This window comes from Haliotis asinina, chromosome 7 (assembly GCF_037392515.1).
Source record: "Haliotis asinina isolate JCU_RB_2024 chromosome 7, JCU_Hal_asi_v2, whole genome shotgun sequence".
NCBI classification, from domain to species: domain Eukaryota; kingdom Metazoa; phylum Mollusca; class Gastropoda; order Lepetellida; family Haliotidae; genus Haliotis; species Haliotis asinina.
The window spans coordinates 40,744,318-40,767,017 of NC_090286.1; the positions used below are offsets into that span (position 1 = coordinate 40,744,318).

The window sequence follows — 22,700 nt, forward strand, 5'->3', positions numbered from 1 at the left end:
CTGCATCCATTCATTGGATCTCCCACGTGCATTCCTGTTGTGTCTCTTTTGTCAAAGGTGTTGCAATTGGCCGAGGAGTGTTATGACCCTTGTTGGGTTCAAATCCCAGGGTGGGTTCAACAATGTGTTCAGCACTTGCCTTACCACAATCATTTAAACCAAACTGACCTGCATCACTAAGGATTTCACTCAACATCAAGATATGCAGTGAGAAACTGGAGTACTATTTAAAGTTGTAAACCTGACTCACTTCTCATTTTACACTCCAAAAACCAGCATGAATGAGTATAAATTTATGTCTCTTGACAAGATCCAACATTATGATGGGGAATGTGACATTTGGGCCTCACACACAGTACTCATGTGGAGAAATGAGTGAGGGATTGAATTTAGTCTTACGCCGCACTCAGCAATATTCCAGCTATATGGCGGTGGTCTGTAAATAATAAAGTCTGGACCAGACAATACAGTGATCAACAACATGAGCATCGATGTGCGCATTGGGGAACCAATGACGTGTCAACCAAGTCTGCTAGCCTGAACATCCGATCCTGTTAGTCGCCTCTCACGACAAGCACAATCGCCTTTTATTGCAAGCTGAAGGAATATTCTATCCGGGAACCTTCACGGGTCTGTGGAGAAATGAAGCCAGGTCATTAGTGTGACAAGGGAAGACATTAACTTCAAGTCTTTTCCAGTCAATATGAAGTAAGGAACATGAATATAACGTCTTCAAAAGATTTTATTCCTTTCCCCGATTCAGGTATTCATGCATGTGTGTACTTTCATCATTTCATTCAGTCTTCACAAAACAAATCCTTCACCAAAAACATCATACAACAGCATAAATACTCTCATAACAATATGATGATCATTCATATGGCAGTCTGAAAATGAAAACATCAGGTAAACGAACTCCAAATGTAGTAACTCGCAAATTCTGATCCTACATGTTGGAAAATATAGATATGTCACCAGTTTATCAATTCTTGTTTCTAATTACAGTCTATAGGATATCTTTTATCTTACTCTGCTTATTTGGGTGAAAAAACATCATTTCTCGAACTACTTTGTGAGTATAACTAAGGTCTGTTTATATCACATTTCAATCCTATGTGAAATGAGTATTTGAAAAGCTAAAATTTGTGAAACTTAAATGCAGAGCACATTGACACTGATAGTGACAAATGTAATATTTCCCTAACAACCCATGTTGAGCAATGCTGTGAGCAATCCAAACCTTCCTAATTAGCATCCAGCAGTTTCAAACAAATAGTTTGGAACATATTCAACTTGTCAATCATGGGAACCAAACTAAAATTTAATTTTGATAAGTGTTGCCATAAAGTTATTTCACCACAAATCACCTCTGCATATGGGTACAAAAATATGTTTATGAAAATACCTTTGCAACATTTGTGTCGAATCTACCAATCAGATTTTAATGTGTGACAGGTCAGATTTGTGACTGTTTTTGGCATGAGCATTTTCCTTCAGCCAATGAAGCGTATTGTGCACAAACAGTTCTACTTAAAAGAAATAACAATAACATAAAATTAAAATGTACAACATGACTAACTGACTACTATACATTATATTACAATAACTATAATAAAAATACAGACTAGTTTCAACAGAACTATAAACAGAAGGTACAACATAACTATATGTTAAACCAATTTCCACCTGCAAGGTAACAATGAACAAGTCACTGATCTTATTTACACAAAGAGGTTTTGGCAATTACATTTCATTGTATCAACCTAAACAAATCAATGAGACATTGTAAAACAGACTTTAAACAGTTATATGTTTGTTGCTGAAACAAATGTGTGAGGAAAAGCAGGATATAGGCATCAATAAAATCACAACGGAAATATCTTTTGAAATATATGATACGTGTGTTTCAACTTTTGTCTTAAGTTTTTGTATTGAATGGAATAAACAGATTAAATATGAACATGATGACATAAATAATCCTGCTGCATAAATCTTAAGAACACTACTTACATATGTTAACCGTATGGTCAGAAAAGCCTATAGTATATGTTTCCCGTATTGGAGACACAAAAAGCACTTTCACGACTGAATTGTTTCATTTCCACAAAGTGACTAGATATTGATATACTGAAAGTTTAAAAGTTTGGGATCTTGAATAAATTTGGGATGTTATTTAAGAGAAAACTGAGCACACATTTTTATTAAATATATCCCCATAAAATTCATGATCCTCAACTTTTTCTGTTCAGTGCAGGAGCTGTTTGGATCAATAGCTGCACAAAATGTACAAGGTCTGTGAGTGAGTCAGCTGAGTTTATGGCGCTTTTAGCAACATTCCAGCAATCTCACTGAAGGTACAAGCTCAATGACAGATGAATGGGTGAGTGAGTGAGCTTAGTTCTACGCCGCACTCAGCAATATTCCAGCTATATGGCAGTGGTCTGTAATTAATAAAGTCTGGACCAGACAATCCAGTGATCAACAACATGATCGATCTGCGCAATTGGGAACCGATGACGTGTGTCAACCAAGTCAGTGAGACTGACCACCCAAGCCCGTTAGTCGCCTCTTACAACCTTCACAGTCGCCTTTTAACAGATGAATGGACACGACAGCATCTTGTAAGTGTATTAATAACGAACACAAGAACTGGGGTTTTAGTCAAATGTATATGGTGAACTCAGGTCATAACAAACCAAACTTAGTGGTCCCTTTGATCTCATTAGAACCTTAGTTTAATGTATTGTTATCACAGACATAAGTTCATTACATCTGGTATCTACTACGAAAACATGCACACTAGTGGTCTGACATAGAATGCTTGTCCTGTTGCAGTGACTGACAACAGTAATATTGCACTATTTAATAACTGCACATTGCACATAACTTTACTTTACACATTTTGAAATTGTTGGGTATGAAACTCCCAACATTTCAGCCAGACCACAGGGCTGGTTAGGTGTAAAACTTGCCAGCCCTGACCAAAATTTACTTGCCCAAACAAAATACTAATCTACCTTGTATACTGGACTGCAAAAGAAACACAAGTTTAAAACAAAATGAAATCTCATTAAAGTAAGAGTTCATGTTATATCTTCTATTCAAAATCCTGACAGAGTTGTGTTTATTTTGCTGTTCAGTATATAATTAAATTAAAATATACACGTGTCTAAACTTAAACCCGACTGTTGAGAATCTGACAATCTGTGTTGAATCCATCCCAGGTGATTGGGCAGGCAGGTATTTTAAACGCTGCTAATGCTGCTCAAGTTGATAAGATGGGACTTAGGAGATAAACATCATGTGTTGGCCAATTTCCGGGTGTTATTGAGTATTTGAAGCACGGGAATGCATTTGGAACCGACGGCGTCAACAAAAATTGGCCAACACATGATGTCTATCGACATTGTAAACACGAAAGTAAACCAAAGGGGTTTTACTGTCTGCACTCGTTTACATCAAATACGGACACAGCAGTGGAGTGTCATCAGCTGGCCGTTATGGTAGCATCTGGAGTTGCTCATTTGTGACGTCATTCTAACTTTACGTCACAATATGAATTGAATGACGTCACCACTGTTGACGACACAACAAAACAATTGTTTTCGTGTCAATACGCGGTGAATAGTCTTTCAGTTTCTGGGAATCTAATACCATTTAATCATGTTTTTCAACCAATCAGATTACAGAACACAGTAACTTTTGGTTTACAATTATATATAACCACACATTTACTAATCTGGTTTACATCACAGATTGTTCGTTAGTTCTCCTTAGCTGTTTCAAAAGCTTTGGAGGACAAGTTTTTGTTAACTTAATAACAAAACATCACTTTTTCATCAATTTTACCTAACTTCAGTCTTCAAATTAATATCATAAGAAGATCTGAAATCTTGCACCTTGGTGCAGGTTAAACTAATAACTAAGTTGCACTTTGTAACATTGGGTTGCACCCATGTAAGTATGAAAGCACTAAATTGAGCCCTGAATTATCACTGCAAAATTTAAATAGCTACATTTTGAGCAGATACGAAATGAAATTCAAGTTTTTTTGCAGTTGAAACCATAAGGTGAAATTATCTAGTAACCCATGGACAAGTAAGATGCTATTTGACTACGGTACCCGAAGTGAAAACTGACTTGTCCTGGGCATCAGGTGATGGGATTTTTAACCCCTATGTTACTAGAAAGCCATTAGCTAGTAACCAACTAGCAACTTACTAGGCAATATAGAATGCAAACTGCCAACCTAGTCAACCAGCTGCCTTTGCAATTCAGAAAACCACATACTCATTACTGCATCTACTGTGCCTTTTTCATTGATACTAACTACTACGTGCATTTCATATGCATATGTTTGTGCGCAATACAAAAAACAAGATGAATGCAGTTAATTCTGAATAAAAATTGACTTTAACCATTGATCACATGTTAAGAACAAAAATAACATTTCTCAAATACAACCGTATGTAGGCATTCAATATGCAAACAAGATGAAAACCCTAAACATTAGTTTCAAGATATTCAGTAAGTTTTCAATGAATTGTCATATTATGTTGCATGGGGACTGCATAATGAAAAAAAAAAGAAATGGAAAAGAAATGAAAATTGTCATGAAGATATTTTTTAAATATTGTAGCAAGCTATATGACAATGTTTTCATCTTTGAATGAAGTGTGCAAATGAAAAGGGGCTTTATCCTTCAATGCTTCAGAGGTTTTTCTGACATTCCCTTCATCTGCCAATAATTACGTATTCTTCAAACATCCAAACAAGTTAATTGTTGAGGGCCAAGATAAAAATACATGTTATCTGACATTCAGCAATGACAATCAGCACTGCATGATTGAATGGTGATGATGACGATCACTGGTGGGGCTTGGATAACAAGTGTTAAGTACATCAAACATGTCATGTATATATCACTCAGATCTAGCCAATCAGCTGTTCTATGCTGGAAACTATCCCTACCCTTGCAATGTCCATGTGGGAATCCTGGAAAACCAGCAAACTCTAATAATTTTGTTTCATTTTGAAATCAGAATGGAAAACTATCTCGCTAAATAATAATGGCTGGAAATCTGGACATAGTCCAGTTCCCTTGACTTCTCGAAAGAGTTGACCACCTGATCTTGAACTTATAGCGAGTGACCTGGACTAACAGTAGATTGCTATTCTTGTAATCAACCATATGTTTGTGTTTGTGCATGTTTGTTTAATGCCATACTGAGTAATATTAGTAAGTGGCAGTGTTATTAATAATCATACCCTTTCTGACACTCCAGTGCTCAATGTGACCGATTTACACAATTCAGATACAAACAGAGAACCCTGTGTCTGACTACAAGAGCATTACATCATAGTTAATTTCCATGTGTAAAATGTCAACACAAACAAATCTAAAAAAAGTACCGCATTCTTAGTCATAGACCCAATTGTAACATACATTTATTGACTCAAAAATCAAAACTGGCCTTTCATACACCAAGATGTCGCAGGTCACTGCCTTCATCTTCACGAACAAGACCATGATGTAGTCTCTACACAGCAGGACCATGTCACAACTGGTTGGGCTTATTTCTGTGGAGGGGTGCGTCTTTGTCAGGTGATTGTTACTATGTCTGAACAGCCAAGACAAGGTCACCGTTTGACATCTAGGTACCAAGCAATTGTCAGCAATGTCCTAACTTTCTCTAAGCAATTAGCTACATATGGTTTAATGTTTCCTATTTAGGCTTTTAGGCAGCAAGCTCACCTATTTAATGAGTAAAGTCGACCGGCTGTTTGTGCCATTTGACCTCCCAGGTCATGTACATGTAGAGCAGCTCAGGTCAAGCTGAATAACCTGTAACATGCCTCTGACCTTGGTAATGTTTGGCAATGTGAACTAGCTACAGCAGGAACTGACAAGTTACTCAGTAAATAATGAGTCTTTCTTATATGGAGCATTTGTCTGTTAGGAAGCACATTAAGTATGTCACTTGGAATGATAAATCATACACATTCAGTTCACACATAATTATCATTCCAGCGTTTTTGAAACGGCAAAATATGTACATCATGGTGTCAAAGACAGCTGGTCATAATACTTCTAAAAGTGGTGATAATTCTTCATACCATATTTCCATGATTAAATGACCATGCATATATCTCTACACACTCTTTACCCCCAGGTTATAATCACAAAACTGCTTATGTGCATCCTCTTTCAAATTAGTCGTCGTTAAATTGCAGTATTTTCATGTTTTGATAATTCCATCACCATAATTACATGCATCTTCTAACCACAGGCAAATTGTAGTGCAAATGGGATTGTGCAGCGTAGAGAATATGACCAGTCTTCATATATGCAAGCGAAGCGAGCAAAGGTTGGGAACACAATCCCTTGCTTCGGTTCAAAAAATATTTTTCATGTCAAATTTTATTTTGCCACTATCAAAGTACACGCCCATTTCCTAACTAGGATGTGCTCTCAGATTTCCAACCCCACATTTAAGAATTACTCATGTGAAGTATGTTTTATTCAACATTTTAAGCACAACTTGTGATACATCAGACTGTTCTACGCCTGCACTACCCCTGCCAGCTTCTGGTTCATGTAATTATGGTGAAGAAATTGTTCTGACTTAGTCATAGTCAAACTGCAGTATTTCAATGCTTTGACAATTTCTTCACAATAAAGTCCTATGAATATATTTCACTCAATCACTGGCAGAAATATAACCATGATGCTTCATCTGAAACAACATTTCTTTGAAACAGCAAATAAAAATTTGAAAGGAAATTCACAATTTACAGCTAAATGCAACAATACCACCTCATTTTGAACTTCTCATTTGGTATGAATGCAATTAGCATATTTCATGAATTTGTATGGAATTAACCTGAAAAAATTATTTCTGTCCATCAATTTATCAACAGAAGTTGACATCAAATTGAGAGTGAGTGAATAGAGCAACACACATCACTAAATATGTTAACTATACTTGACTGAAGATGATGAAACAGAAAATCTGTTTGGCAGAATACAGAATTAGGAATCTAAAACTGTTATGGAGAAACAGAATAAAAAACAAAAAGATAATGACTGTCCATGTGTATTTAAAACAAAATGATTGAAGATCATTCATGTACTTGACACAATGCCACCGACATTTGAACCACCATCGTCAACATAGTCAACACATACATCAAATCTAACATACACACAGTCACACAAGACATTCTCACAAGCCAACGGAGGCAGCCTCAAAATCAGATATGGCAAACAGTTTCACTGTGATCATGCCAAAGATGTCAGCCAGCAGAGGCTTGCCAAATAATATTTGAGTCAGATTAGCTGTGTGGTAACTAGCACCATCTTCTAGAAGGAGCTTCAGTTCATTGGTCATGTGCACTGGTCTGTCTCTTCACATTGGAGCATAGTCAATCTGCACATATAATTGCCGCACACCAATCTGAAAAGACAAAAATTGTATGTTATCTTTAACACTTATACAATAAGACCTCAAAGTTTCACAATACCCACCTACAAATGAGGAGATAATTTTAATCCATCACAAAGTTGTGTCCGCTGGGTGAGCCAAATTCAATTATGAGTTTGAGTTCTGGTTAGCACCGACTTCATGGATTTCAGCAAGTATGTCACATTTCAGCTCAAGCAAAACAGGCATACCAGCTACACAATGTCGTCTATCAGGCTACCGGTGTCAAGTGCCTGAACAAACAAACATATTTACTTAAAAAATATAAGATGGTCTAGATTCAGATAATTGTAGGGTGATTAAATCAAATTTCAACAATCTGTTGTTTGTTATGAAAAATACACATGGTTTCAGCACAGCAGCTTTTTAAATATCAATAGTTCACTCTGAATTCATGTCAGTCTTCATTCTGAATTCATGTCAGTTTTCAATATTAACGCCCTTAAGTGGGCACCAATCTTAACAGTATTTCAGCTCTATCTTAACTATGAAAAGAGACTTTCAGGTAAACTTTCAATTTTGTATCACAGGTAATGTGTCAAAAGAAAAACAAAAACATAAACAATAATCATGTTGAGCAGTGGGATAATGACAGTGGGGGACAGAATTGCAAATGTTCCCACAATCTGACTATGATATTTTATTGTAACAATATTTCAAGAACAACATAATACTAACAGTATTTTATCAGTTTTGATGACAACAGAATACTGAAAGGTATAATAAGGACACACAATATTTAAAAAAATGTATTATAGTATACTGCAATAGTAACCGATATAAATAATTATAATATCAGTTTTAAGCACAACACAATATAACACTGGCTTAACTTATGTCTACATTTGCAATGGTAAGCATGTTATACACAACACACTTTCTGCTCCAATCTGTGAATTCAGTTTGTTAAAATGACTTATTGCAGATGTAGGGTTAAGTGATTGTGGTTACATGCATCTCTGAACAGGATTTAAGGAAGAAATACATCTTGCTCTACCCCCAAGTATAGTATAAAATTATCAAAATAGTACAGTTTTGCCCCGAACTAGTATTGTTGTGGCACAATGATGCTTGTTTCAGTATTATGACAGTTTAGGCTAACACTGCACATTGTTACACTGTACATGGGGGTACAGAGATGTATAGTTCTTTCAACAGATGTCAAATTTAATACCAATAATTAACTTATGGCAAACTAACAGGAAAAATGACTGTGTCTGTGACCTAAATTAACAACCAGGGCTAAGTGACAAGCAATTACTATTGATGTGTCTGCTTCTCTACATTAACACGCATGTTAGCAAGACAGCAAATGACACAGTTTGAACACAGTTTACGTTCAGGAAAAATATCCTCTCCTTATTTATTTTGATTAAATGAGAGATTATCATAAACCGTATTGGGCATTTCTGCTTCCAGTATAAGATTAGATCAGCGCATCCAGATGAGCTGTATAGTTATACGACATTCCACAGATGCATTGTGGGAATGTGGACATGGGCTTAGACAGTGAACAATGCGAGTCTGTTGAAAAAGTGAAATGCATGAGCAAGATGTTCACTGCTCATTAGATCTTTGTTCCGTTTTGGTAACAATGTTTAAGGAACACAATCTGGCGCAGTTATTTCCAGAAGCATCGAAATCTATCAAGGCAAACCAGAATTTTAACCAGCTATGTTGTACTCATGGAACGCAAACCTGCACAGTGACTTCCTCTGACAGAGACAAGTTGGTGCTACTCTTACAGTATGGAATATTGTATTGCAAGGTGGGAGAGCTGGCTGAAGTGCCAGACTAGTGATCCAGTGAGGTTGAGGTGTTGGGATCAAGCCCACCTGTGACCGGGTGTAAAAACCTTTGAGTCAACTTTGTGTGCAGACTTGTCATAACCCCTAGTGTGCAGTACACAACTGTGTGCACTTAGAAGAACCCACGAATCCGTTGTTATATGGCTAGATGGTGGCCACATGAATACGTGCATACACCTAGTTACGGGTACAGCAACGTGCAGTAAATTTGGACAAAGTACTGTGACTATGTGTCTCAGTCCACCCAGCTGTGAAATGGGTGGTTCATTAGGATGAGAAAGCCACAATAAACTTGGTGCACTTAGAGACAGCAAGAGTTGTATACACCCCAGGGAGTTGAGATTGATAATATAGTGTGATGCAGAGATGGACATCCAATGATCGAGGGAAAAAATACCAGGGCCCTGAGCAAGCAATAGTTGCATGGATATGTGTGCCATATAAATTTTCTATAATAATATTGTGACTTACCTGTGTAAATATATTGTGTGTCTGACTTAGGATATATTTGGCATCAGCATTTGTGGCGACCTCCAGCTTGACGGTGCCAATATAGACATCAGTACACAGGGTCCAGAAGTGTGGCTCCTGTAAACTGTACACCCCTTCCAGCTGGCTCACCTACACAACACAGCACAGTGGTATGTGAGAACACACCAAACATGCATCCTTTACTAATGCCAGACCAAATTTAATTCTTGCATTACAGATTTTTGTCCTCCGAAAACCTAAAGGCAGTAGAGAAAAAATTAAATAAAAAAGTCCAGTCAAAGCAAAAACCCAACTGAGTTTTTTAAAGACATTGTTTTTCACATTCACAAATTGTGGAGATGCTCAAAGGTCTAACACAGATATTATTAGCTAATTCAGTTGAACGTGGCTGACAACAGATACCCGTGTCTTTGTGTCTTGAGAAGTCAAAGTCCCATATATCGTAAGATTAGGATTTCATGTTCAGAGCAGGGTTAATTTATTAAAAATACTGAAAAACTACAACCTATAAATCTGTATAAATAGAAATAAAATTGGTCTGGCCTAACAGCATGACCGTATGCGCTTTTTATTCCCAAAACCAAACATAGTAAGCAATGGTGACAACTTTATCAAAGTAACTACTCATGTTAGTTTGATATAACCATAATTACATCGTCTGGCACAGGAACTACAAATGGTAGATCATATACATTTGTCATCATGGGTTTACGGTAGGTGAGCAATCATAGCAAAAACCTGTCATGGGCAAATGTGGTGCACATCAGATTCACAATTTAGATGTTAAAAACGAATGTCTATCTGCCTATGTACTGCCAAATGAAACTCAGCACCACACCCAGAAGAATCACTCCCGATGCCCAGTGTTCAATATCAGTATGAATCTGCAGATCCTTGTGGACTGCGCCCGTAGAGTTTAAATTTCTGGGTCTAACCGTAAGCAAGATGTGAGGAGTTTTTTCAGTATTTCAAGTTGCATTATTACATTAGTCTAACGTCAGAAGCAGCCTGAAAGCCAATACATGTTTACAACTTGATGAAACCAATAAGCATGGGTATGGTACTGACAAAGAAAGAAAGAGTGAGTAAGTGAGTGAGTGAGTATGGTTTTACGCTGCTTTTAGCAACAACATTCCATCAATATCATGGTAAGGGACACCACAAATGGTCTGTACACATTGAACCCATGTGGGGAATCAAACCTGGGTCTTCATCGTTAGAAGCTAACGCTTTAACCACTAGACTTCCCCACCACCCGGACAAACACAGACACACAATCTCGACAAATCTGTGACTCAAACCAACAATCCTGTCACATCTAAGGGAAAGAACTCATCATAGAGAATATGGACATCTGCACAACCTGTGCAATCCCTAGCATAACCAAGGCAAATCTAGAATTACCAGGGCTCCATAAATTTACTGCCTACTTTCTTGCACTGACATAAGTTCACTACTCACCCTGTTGTAGCAGCCTGGCAGTACGTGGTCCAATTGTCGTGGTGTCCGCTGCATTAAAATACCTACAGAATCTCGAAGAAGGGGCAACACACTGAAAAACCAAGAGATGTTACAGAGCATAATTCAGAGGCATGTGAATGAAAGGTTCTGCAGCTAACCATGTCATATCTGTACTAGCATGTCAAAACATGAGGTGGTTACATTCTTGCACAACTAAGTTATTAAAGTGCTGATGGTGAGCAGCTTGCACCAAGACTGTCAGTACTTATAGAATTGCATGAACGTTTACCTGATTCCAATGAGGATAGCGATGAACATCGAACATATAGGGTCTGCTATCATCCAGCCAAAGAAGTGTATCAAGCCAGACGAGACTATAACGCCAACACTGCCTAATGTGTCAGCTAATATATGCAAAAACACACCTGAAACAAACAATCGTACATCAGCCAACATGTACACTTATGTTTATGACAAGACAGTGTCAGTAATAACAATATTAATTAAGCATGTCAACTGCTGAGTATTCAGTCTATGGGTGAGTTTGGTTTTCACGCCGCTTTTAGCAATATTCCAGTAATATCACGGCAGAGGACACCAAAAATGGGCTACACATACTGTATCTGTATGGGGAATCGAACTGTCTTCAGCCTGACAAGCAAATGCATTAAGCCCTACACTAACCCTCTGCCCCATTCAGTCTATGAAGCAATGCACGTTTGAATAATCAAGTCTCAGCATCAAAGATTAGGTGTTTTAATGCAAGGCTACATGTGATTACATTTACATATTAAATGAAAGAAGTAACTCAAGCCTTGATGTAAGAGTAAAACATGGAAATGCTAATCAACTGTTCTTGCTCTACACCCATGACAGGTTTAAAGGTTTCCTTCTAATACATTCCATGCTAAAATATGACAAAAATGGTGATGGTGTGTGATCATAGGATCAAAACAGTTCTGGGTAACCATGCCAAAGGTTGTCTAAAGCCTAGTAAAGGCATTTCCATGCTGATGTACATACCCTCCATGATCTGACTATGAGAAGCTTGGGGCTGCGCTCCTCCATGGCTGTGGCCATGTCCTTCATCACCTTTACCTCCATGACTATGGCCATGATTCTCATGACTGTGACCATGGTGGTCGTGACTATGACCATGGTGGTCGTGACTGTGACCATGACCTTTGTGACTGTGACCATGATCATCCTCCTTTTCTTGCAAACCTAGAGAAGAGATTGACCAAAATACAGGGTCTCATTTCCACTGTTTGTTTGTTCATCCACTCATTAATCCATCAGTTCAATGGTGAGAGCGAGTGAGTGACATTTAACATGTCTTTGTACAGTGCTTCATGTCTATCTTAGCTTATCTTTCGTTTACTCTGAAATTCCATACAGAGCAATATTCTAGCTATAAGATGGCTATGTCCACCTATATGCAAATCTTGACTGGCCAGTCTAATGACCAGCATAATCTATGCAGCTTGGACACAATGACATTCATGGACCAAGTCAGACGGCCTGACCATCCAGGGCCCCCTTTCACAAAACTCTCGTAAGCCTAAGGTCTCATAAGTTTTCTCGTATCATTCCTGCTTCCTATGTTACAGTATAGGAGGTACGAATGCTACGAGAAAAGTTACGAGACCTTAGCCTTACGAGAGTTTTGTGAAACGGGGCCCTGTTTTACAAACATGACTAATTCTAACAAGAATGCTCATGGTCATCTGATAAAATATGCCTACTGAAGGTTCAAAGATGTTTTCTATAGCATTGTTGGAATCAAAATTCAATTGAGCGCTATTTTCTTGTATACCTTAACATATTTCGATTTCAACACAGAAACCTATAGGTAAAATGTGCAACTCTGGGATTCAAATCCTGTATCTGCATTTGTGAAGAGAGTAACTCTGGGATTCAATCCATGGATCAGCACAGAAAAGGGGGGTAACTCTGGGATTCAACAATTTTATTAACACAGACGCGTCTGGCAACTGTAGTTTTCCAACCATGAATCAGCAGGGGTAAGGGAGGCAACTCTGCAGAGCCGTACAAAACAAAATGTGGTTTCAGGGTCAACATTGACAATAACTGATATTAACAGAAGTTCTCTCACCAAGCCCATGACTGTGTCCGTGACCACCAATCGAGTGTGAATGACCATGACCTAAAAAGGAGATTCAGACAATCACAATGAGTTAATATATATACTCTTCAAAAAAAGTAGGGGAACCTGAACTTTAATGGCTGGTAGAAACAAAACCCATTGACACTGACATTCATCTTGTGTATACAGCATCATTTCACGTTATCACCACACGCAAACACAATGCATGGGAAGCACATGCACAACGTGGGAGCCTCTCACACGTGCATGGGGTGTCATTATGAATCTTGATGTTTTTCAGGCAGGTCTATAAATCACTTTCGTCCATTTTTTTCGATAATTTTTTTGCATCTGTGCATGGTCAGGGTTGACAGGGTCAAATCACATACTACTTACTGACAATTTAAACATGAAATTTTCATGTCATACTCCAGTCACCTAACATGGGGGATAACTGAACAAACAGCTTTGCTTTGAATGAAATCTGTGTAGTGATGCATTCTCAAAACATCCATTATTATTGCATCAACACTAATTCAGTACCATATATCTGCCAATTTCAACAATCATACATTGAAAGTACACTTTCCCTACTTTTTTGAAGAGTACATTTATCATGGCTAGAATGTAAATAACATTAGCATAAAAGATGGCACAACTTGAAATGCATTAGGTTCTTAGAAATGAAAAACACTCTACAGTTCCAATGCCTGGCCAAAGACCAGACTACCAAGGCATGCTTCACTTGGTTGGTATGCTGTATGGTGGTGCTCTGTTAATTATTAGTTATAATAGATCATATTATGAGCATCAATATACACAAATGGGATATGACGGCATGAGTCAACCATGTCAGCAGGCCTGACTACCCAATCCAGTTAATAGCATCTAGTATGCTTTAACACCATCAGTCCAAAATCCTTTGTAAACAACCTACCTCCTCCTCCATGGGAGTGTCCATGTTGGAAGGCAAATATACCAACCAAGTTGACAAAAAAACCAAGTACAGATACCACAAAGAGTCTCTCATGTTTCACTTCTGGTGGTTCCACAGCACGCTGGAGAGAAGAAAGATCAACTGCAGATGATTCACCAATATCAAACTCCAACTTATTGTACATTTTTAACACCCGTTTCCAAACTGAATAATACTGAAAAATGAATATGCTGACTTTAAATGTTGAAATTCATCTGACCAATTATTAGTCACAATATTTAAAAGCCACCTCATATGACTTAAACTACCAATGGAATTATAAATATACAAGTTCTCAAAAAAGAATGCCTAACTTTTGAAGCACAAGTTTAGGGTGCCTACCTCAACAGCCTCAGACATGATGAAGAATGCAATGAAAAGAAGGAAGAGACCATTCACAAAGCCAGCCATCACTTCGGCTCGCACGTATCTGAAGCAACAAAACGGAAGCATGAATTGTATGCTTAACACTACATTTGGCAATATTTCAAATGATGACAATGGTCTGGAAATAATCAAGTTTGAACCAAACAATCCACTGATTGACACCATGAGTAAATCCGAGCATCTGGGATACAATGATAAGAATTATGCAAACACCGATGATCTCATACAAATAGTTGCATCTTATTGAGCACAAAGCATGATATTTACCCGTATGAGAATGCTTCTGTTGAGCGCCATCGTGAAATAACTGATGCAATGAGGCCAGCCAGTAAAGCTGTGCAGTCAAAAAACATGTGGAACGAGTCTGAGATGAGACCAAGGCTGCAGAAGAAAGAGACATATAGTTGTCAGTTTTCACGTTATACATTACTTGACAAGAAATATTGATATAGGGAATTACAAAGTCTTGTGATGTGAGATCACTCTCTTGACAATGCATCATTTCTGTTTAATAAATTCAGCCAAAGAGCTTTAACATTATAAGTTGCAAACGGGCTCATGTACCCTCGAGGGGTGTTTATGTTCCCCTCAAACAAACCTCGAGGATACATGAGACCATGGCCCCACGAGGGACCAGTGCACAACGTATTTATCTTACCGAACACCTGAATTTTAATTTACACAAAAGTAAACGAACTGAGAGTTTCCATCGATTTTCAATTGCGAAACATCAGTAATTTCTGAGCTTCGTGCATGATTCAATGTTACTCGAGGCAAAGAAGTACTACCATGAAGCACCAGAAGAGTTCAGAATTCCCAGCAGTGTACATTGAAAATAACAGAATAGCGCTCAGCCAGTCAGAAAGCGACATTCATGTGTGAGGTAACATAAGTACTATTGTCATCTTTGGCCTTAGTTTCAAGCACTCAGTAACCAAGCATATTATTTTTGCCAAACACACAAGTGTTTGTTCTTTCTCAGTGACAAGACAAGTATCAATGATTCACATATGGCAATATTGTATCAACACTAACCTTATCTAAAATTCCACTCAGTCTCATTATAATCTCATATTTTACTGATAGAAAAGATGTCATAGTAATGTGACTGTACAGTCACATGACGTGATCACACGACTTGATAAAAAATGTCAGACAGCTGAAATGTGTGTAACAAATTACAGTTATGGGCCTAGATTTTCGAGGCTCTCTTAGCACTAAGATAGTCGTAAGTACCATACATCTTAGCGGTAAGAGAGGTTCGAAAATCTAGGCCATGATAATTAAAACAAACCAAAAATAGCGGTCTTTTACAATCTGTTATAAATTTAGTTTACTGCATCATGGTGTATGTCCATAGTTACTGCAAACTGTTCAGAGACATTTCTTCTTGCACAGTCTTCTTACAAAATAGAAGATAGTTAATGCAGTGAAAATCTACTATTATCAGTTGTAAGAAGGGTACTAATTTACCGTTTTCGTTTTCAAGCATTTAAGGCCCAGTGTCAGTGGTCATGAATAGCATCAAATTATGGACAAATTATGCAGATTTGCTGACAGTACGGTGGACATTTACAACCCACCTGCCCAAGAGTCTGGCTGTATATTTCACAATGACTTTGACTGAAGTTGTTATGTGACACTAGTCACACTTGTTTGCTGTTTATAAATTGCGCATTTGTCAGTAACTTCAATGCCAATTATATGCAATGTTTAATCTGATAGGTGTGTCTAATATTTATTCGATGGGTGTTGTAAAGTTTCAGTCGGTCAGACAGACATCTGAAACTTACATGACCCAATGTCCTGTTACTCTGAAACATCATTCGTGAACAATGTAGAATGAACATGGTATCCACAGTAACCCATACCTGTTTGTCCACACTCCATAGAAAAGTTCCACAAAAGCAAATGACAGATTAAGTACCAGGAATCCAAACAATCGACGAGATGTCTTCTCTGAGAATATCAACCTGAAACATAGATATCAATGTAATATGTATATTTCACATTTACAACATAGAAGATCTTTGAATGCACAATGCCATTTAAAAAGCGGTCAGATGTAATATTGGGATTACACTTTTTCTTAAGTAAAGATTCTAGTATTTTGGGGGATTGAGTCCACTGAGAAATTCAGACACACAACCTCGGAGTCAGGCATAGTCTAGATTGCCTAGTTTGTTTACCCCTCTGATAAGTGTAAATTGTCATGGCTCTCATGTCCAAAAGCTATGAATACACAATGTCATTTAGAAGTAACATACTATGGGATATTGGGAAACACTTTCTTTGTAAAGTACAGATTTTAGTACTGTTTTTTTGGTTGAGTTGCATTCTGGATTCGAACTTACACCCTCAGAGCCTGTCACCATTTTCAGTGCTGGAATTAGGCGCATGACTCTGAAGGTCTGGGTTTGAATCAAGGATTGGACTCAAAATCCTTTTCATCCTATAGGCATCCCACCTATACCACTTAATTGAAAACACTGTTAAGGGTTGGGGCACATATTATATTTTACAGTCACACAGAAGCACTGATACATATCATCAAATACAAGTACTGTATTAGGATCAAGTGTGTGCAGTACCCCTGTATCTAGATATATATCATGTTGTACAAAATACTATAATCAAAATGATCAGTTGATCGGAGACTCAAGACTTGCAATCCATCGATAGTTTGCTACATCATTACAGTCCTCCAACAAAGTGGAAAGACATCTTATCATGCTCATAATTATATTTCCCACAAGTGGTGTTCTGATGACACATAATAATCGAAAATCGATTGAAAGAAGAATTAAAATTTATCATCTATTGCAAAAAACATATTCAACAATAAATCGGAATTTGGTTGTTTTCCAGTCTAACACAAATGAACGAAGAAACCTAACCATTAAATTTGATGAATATTCATGGACAAAGATGCACTCAACTTCATAAAGCTATGCACATTGTATACTCTTAGCCACTGCTATTGTTTAATTACAATTCCAGTGTCTTTCTTGCATGCACGCATTTCATTACATAACAGTATTAGTTATGAAAAAAAAACATAAACCAGAAAAAAAAACAAGGGGAAAAAACCTTTAAAATTAGTGATTACATTAAAAACATGCATATATTGATTATAATCCACAATTATTCACCCAACACTATTTCCCACAAAATCTGCTTACTTCACAAAAACCGTGGATTAGCTTTCATGACAGTAATGATGTATGTTGGTGTAAAGACGATACATATTGATTAAATGTCGTCATTTGCAGCCCTCCCACAATATGGCATACAACAACTGTGTTGTCACAGGTGTTACAGAGTCTTGAAATATATGAAACTGTAATGTTGAACAACTCCTGATATCATACCACTGTATTTTAACAGAGACTTGACACAGAAGTTAAAGTTGGGGGGCAACATTTAAAGTACCATCTCAGCTTAGTCACTGCTAAAGGACTATATGATCCTGACAACTGAGTCAAAGTATTAATAATTATTGCTTTCATGGTTTTGAGAATGACATCTTTAAGAGGCATTTAGAAGGTGGAGTAGTAAGGGAGGATGACAATATATGGATGAACATCATCCTTGCTTGATAACGGTGTTAGAACCTACACCGAAATGTCGCTCTCACAGCAACAAAGAAGTTGTTCATCCATATATTGTCATCCTTCCCAGTTTTGAGAATGGCTGGCTACACCAAGAATCTGCTTCACAATTATAATACTGTTCCCAAGGGGTGAATCAAAACCAGGACTTTCACATGTTAAACAAGTACTTTACAACAAGGCTAACCAAAGTAATGGGTTTTATTTGCAGTGACTTAATATATTATTAACATAGTAATATCATTCAGAAATCATTTTAAACTTAGTCAACTGTCCATGATTGGTGTCAGATGACTTTAATCCTCTCAATGCTGCCGTCGAACCCATTCGACAGGAGTGCAGGATAATGACATCTCCAAATAAAACTTGCAATAATTATTCAACGAGTCGGATTTACGTGTCATATGAATTATGTATGGAGTGTGCTAATTCTCACCTTTTTAAATATATAATGTTCAATACGTTTATATACCTTAAAACGAAACGCCCGCGAAATAAAAATGAGATCGACGAATTTCTCGGCACGCAGTCGAAAATAACGGCCATTGTTGACTTCCAGTGCACCACGTCGTGTGGTACCCAGACTAATATTTTCTTCATAATGAAATATATTTTGATAGTTTAATCAATATTTTTTGTTCCTTGACGAAGAGAAAGCCCATAAGTTTCCCATTTTCTAAAAATTAGTAACTTTCGGCTCAAATAATTATAAACAAAACCAATCTCAATGTTACATCATCGATTGGACGAACAGGAACGATCATGGCAACGGCGGTAAACAAACAACTCCACATGTATCATGATGCCGACGAAAATGTGCCATCCTTTTGACATATCCAACTATTTTATCTGGAATTAATTACACGGTGTGAATAGGTAAATGTTATTGTCTCTGCACAGAAATTACCAGATTTAGCAATTTTATTTTGATTTTGTTTGATAAACTTTCCAACATTCACAAAGTTGACAGCCGTAGATGACCCGAAAGGGCATGGCCAAACTCGCGGTCTTTCCAAGTGACAAGATACGAAGGATGTTTGAAAATATGCGTTCATAAGCAAAATCTGAACACATATACATTGAAAGAAAACGACTCAATACCTACATAATGCAGATCATGAAACAATATCACAATATTTGTAATTGTACCCACCCTTGATGAAACCGGACGCACGTACACGGCATGGCACTCGTGGAAGTAAAATATGAACGAGTTGGAAAACGACCATTGATACATTTTCTAAACTGATTCAAATTCCCGTAAGGTCCACACTATACACCAGAATTACCTTTCAGTCATCCTCAGTTATTTACTGTTTGTTGTGTTCAATAGCAGTTGTCATTTGTTGCTTGTGTTGTAGTATTTCTCCTAAAGTTAGCCGTCGATGTGTTGATCTTTAGCTTAGCAAATCCGAAGTCGATGATTTTCGCGGTCTATTTTTTTTCAAAGAATGTTCTGACACGGGGAGACTTATAAATTGTCAGTGTGTCGTAACAATAACATTATATTGTTCTGTGTATATCGTCACAAGAAGTACAATTTTGATGATTGAAGATGTCATGAAAAAAATCATTTTTCCTTTTGCAGAAACGAACGAAACCAGAGCTAGCGTGAGAATGTAACGTACAGTAAATGTATTTCATAAAAATTAATTACTGCTTAGAAAACAACTGTCATCGTCTTTGTGAATCAGTATTTATTTTAGACATTAAAACAGCTAAATATCACATCTTTAGTACACGAATTTGGAGCAAAATTGAAATTATTTTGTTACTCCAAAGAGCTGAGCTTTCGGTGTTAATTCTACCTAGTATAATGCAGTGAGTGAGCGAGGTTAGGTTTACGCAGCACATCAATATTCCAGCTATATGGCACTGGTCTGTAAATAATAATCGAGTCTGCACCAGACAATCCTGTGATCAACAGCATGAGCATCGATCTGCACAATTGGGAACATGTGTCAACCAAGTCAGCCCGTTAGTCGCTTCTTACAATAAGCATAGTTGCCTCTTATGGCAAGCATGGGTAGCTGAAGGCCTATTCTATCCCAGACCTTCAAGGATCACACAGCTGTCAGACTGACATAAAGGAAGCCAGCACAGACATCTCCACTGAGATTGATGCATGAATGATGGTTGTCACACAGAGGCTTATTTCTTCTATAGGATCAGGAGTGTGCTTGAGGGCACACTATTACACTTGCATAATAGGCTCAAACATGAATACTGACTTCTTGTCTTGTTAAAATTTGATTTAGACATTATCTCCAGCCATTATCCCCTTATGTTTAAAATAACGTAACATGCTAAAACCCATACAAGTTCTACATCTCCCACAATGTACATTTTTCTTGCAATTCAACTTTCGCACATAGGTTTTAAGATTTTATCAACTGCATGATGCACATGGACATTTTAAAGACTTCCTGGTTGCAAATAACTGAGCAAGAATCATTATCTATGGTAGAAGTAATAAAACTGCAATTCATCAGCAGTGTCCCTAATCTGACACTGATTTGCATATGCTTCAGTTTTCACATAGCAAATAGCTATAAAATAAAAGCAACACTGTAACCGATGTATGACATAATCACGCTATATACCTCTGATTTTCTAACACATCATGTATTTGTTTAAAATCTGAATAATGCGGTTATGGTAGAATGGAGATAAACGTAATGTGTTGGAAAATCAGAAGTATATAACTTGATTATAAACCTCTGAATGACTTTGATTATCCAATCACAATCCAATATTTACTGAAGTTGTGGTAGAATTAGGAGGTAAACATACTGCTTTGGAAAACCAGAGATATATAACGAAATTATTATAACTCTAAGTTTGATTTAAAACCAAACATGTAGTGTGGCGTGTTAAATGCAAAATTTAGAGCTATTATAATTTCGTTATGTACCTCTGATTTTCCAACGCAGTATGTTTATCTCCTAAGTAAAAACTGTCAATTTGAAAATTAGTGAAAACGCTATGTAAGAGTATGTTTGATAACTTGGCGTTAATCAACACTGGACACCCATATGGACCCTCATCCTGCCACAAGTCTGTTTACTTACTCTGAGAACAAATTCAACACAGAATTAGATTATGATAACTGTCTTGCAAATAATAATAGTTATGGCAAAATGAAACCATTTGGAAGTAATCAATATGAAGTTAGCAAATAAAAAGATATTGACTCCAAACGGCCCACTTCCTGCAATACACGTTCAGTCATTTGACAGGTATTTGTAAAGCAATGCCACGTCTTAGCATACGGTCCGTAAAAACCAATCTCACCGTAGCCATCCTAGAATAGATTCTTTCAGTTTCCAACCAGGACGGTACTGTTTGTCATCTACGTGAAGTGGCAACATGTTGAATCGTACAAATCAGTCGTAATCTACCGGCAACACTGTCTAAAGAGAACTACACATGATTCGCCACCACAGTCGTGGCTGAATGAATACACATACTCGTAACCTAACCACTGAACGTTCATTACATGACTACATCCAGCGTCTGTTGGATATTCAGGGGCTGGTGTACAGAGGTGTCTGTTGCACATACGATCGCACAAATATGCTGCAAAATATTCCCAATTATATGTAATTAATAGTAAAACATTAAAAGAATAATTGTTTCCTGCAACTACCGTAGCAATTATTTTCATCTTTGTACATTATTTTTTTTATTTTAATTTTTTATCACTTTACAGCCATATTTATTTTTGTCATTATATCTATTTTATTTAATATAATTTACGATAATTTATCATTGTATGTATTTCACACATCATACATAATCAATGGTAACAATTCCAATATTTAAATACAAGCATTGCTCTTTCGTTGGGCTTATGAGGACACGAGGGAGACATTCGTTTTTCTTTCTCTCTTTCCTGAATTCTTTCTTGGGCGAGCGGTAATGAATAAGAGCAACCTTTTTATGGATATACAACTTTTTTAACTGCAAGAGATGCTAACAATGTTATCAAGCATCTATAGCAATAAACAGTGTCTCCACGCTGAAAGAGTCACTCTTCACCAAGGTCAGCTTTTGTCTGAATGCCATTAAATGAAAAGTATACTTTGTCAGTATGTGCGTGTGTGTAATTGGTAATGTATTTTCTGTCTTTTTCACGATGTATGTTTAAATAAATTCTCGTTTAGTTATCTTAAAATAGCCTTTATAGATTAAAACGGGAAACACGAGAAAAATATACACCACAAGACATTTGTCACGTTTAAATTAAATGAAGTCAGGATATTTTTTTTTCAGTTGCAAATCCTAAAAGCATCTGCGGCATTTGTTACTACATTCATTCATAACATGTCTAAAGTGGAAAAGAAAATAGCACGCAGTGTCAACCTGAATAAT

General features: G+C 37.1%; 1 protein-coding gene across 1 annotated transcript; it reads right to left on the bottom strand.

The window, feature by feature from the left end:
• Positions 1–729: 729 nt before the first annotated feature.
• On the bottom strand, positions 730–21,790 carry LOC137290755 (zinc transporter 7-like). The gene is made up of 11 exons (XM_067821872.1): positions 21,621–21,790; positions 16,587–16,688; positions 14,983–15,096; positions 14,671–14,758; positions 14,290–14,410; positions 13,362–13,412; positions 12,269–12,469; positions 11,535–11,670; positions 11,246–11,336; positions 9,764–9,913; positions 730–7,457 (listed from the first exon to the last, which is right to left on the bottom strand). Exons 1-11 carry the CDS (start codon positions 21,695–21,697, stop codon positions 7,410–7,412), a joined length of 1,179 nt encoding a protein of 392 aa, XP_067677973.1. The 5' UTR covers positions 21,698–21,790; the 3' UTR covers positions 730–7,409.
• Positions 21,791–22,700: the final 910 nt, after the last annotated feature.

Bases quoted from the DNA above. Each gene is read 5' to 3' on its own strand.
- LOC137290755 (XM_067821872.1), bottom strand. From the start codon at position 21,697: ATGTTGCCACTTCACGTAGATGACAAACAGTACCGTCCTGGTTGGAAA. The intron at 14,411-14,670 runs GTAGGCACCCTA...TCTTCTCTCCAG, and splicing joins TCATGTCTGAGGCTGTTGAG to CGTGCTGTGGAACCACCAGA. The intron at 11,337-11,534 runs GTAAACGTTCAT...TTGGTTTTTCAG, and splicing joins GCTATCCTCATTGGAATCAG to TGTGTTGCCCCTTCTTCGAG.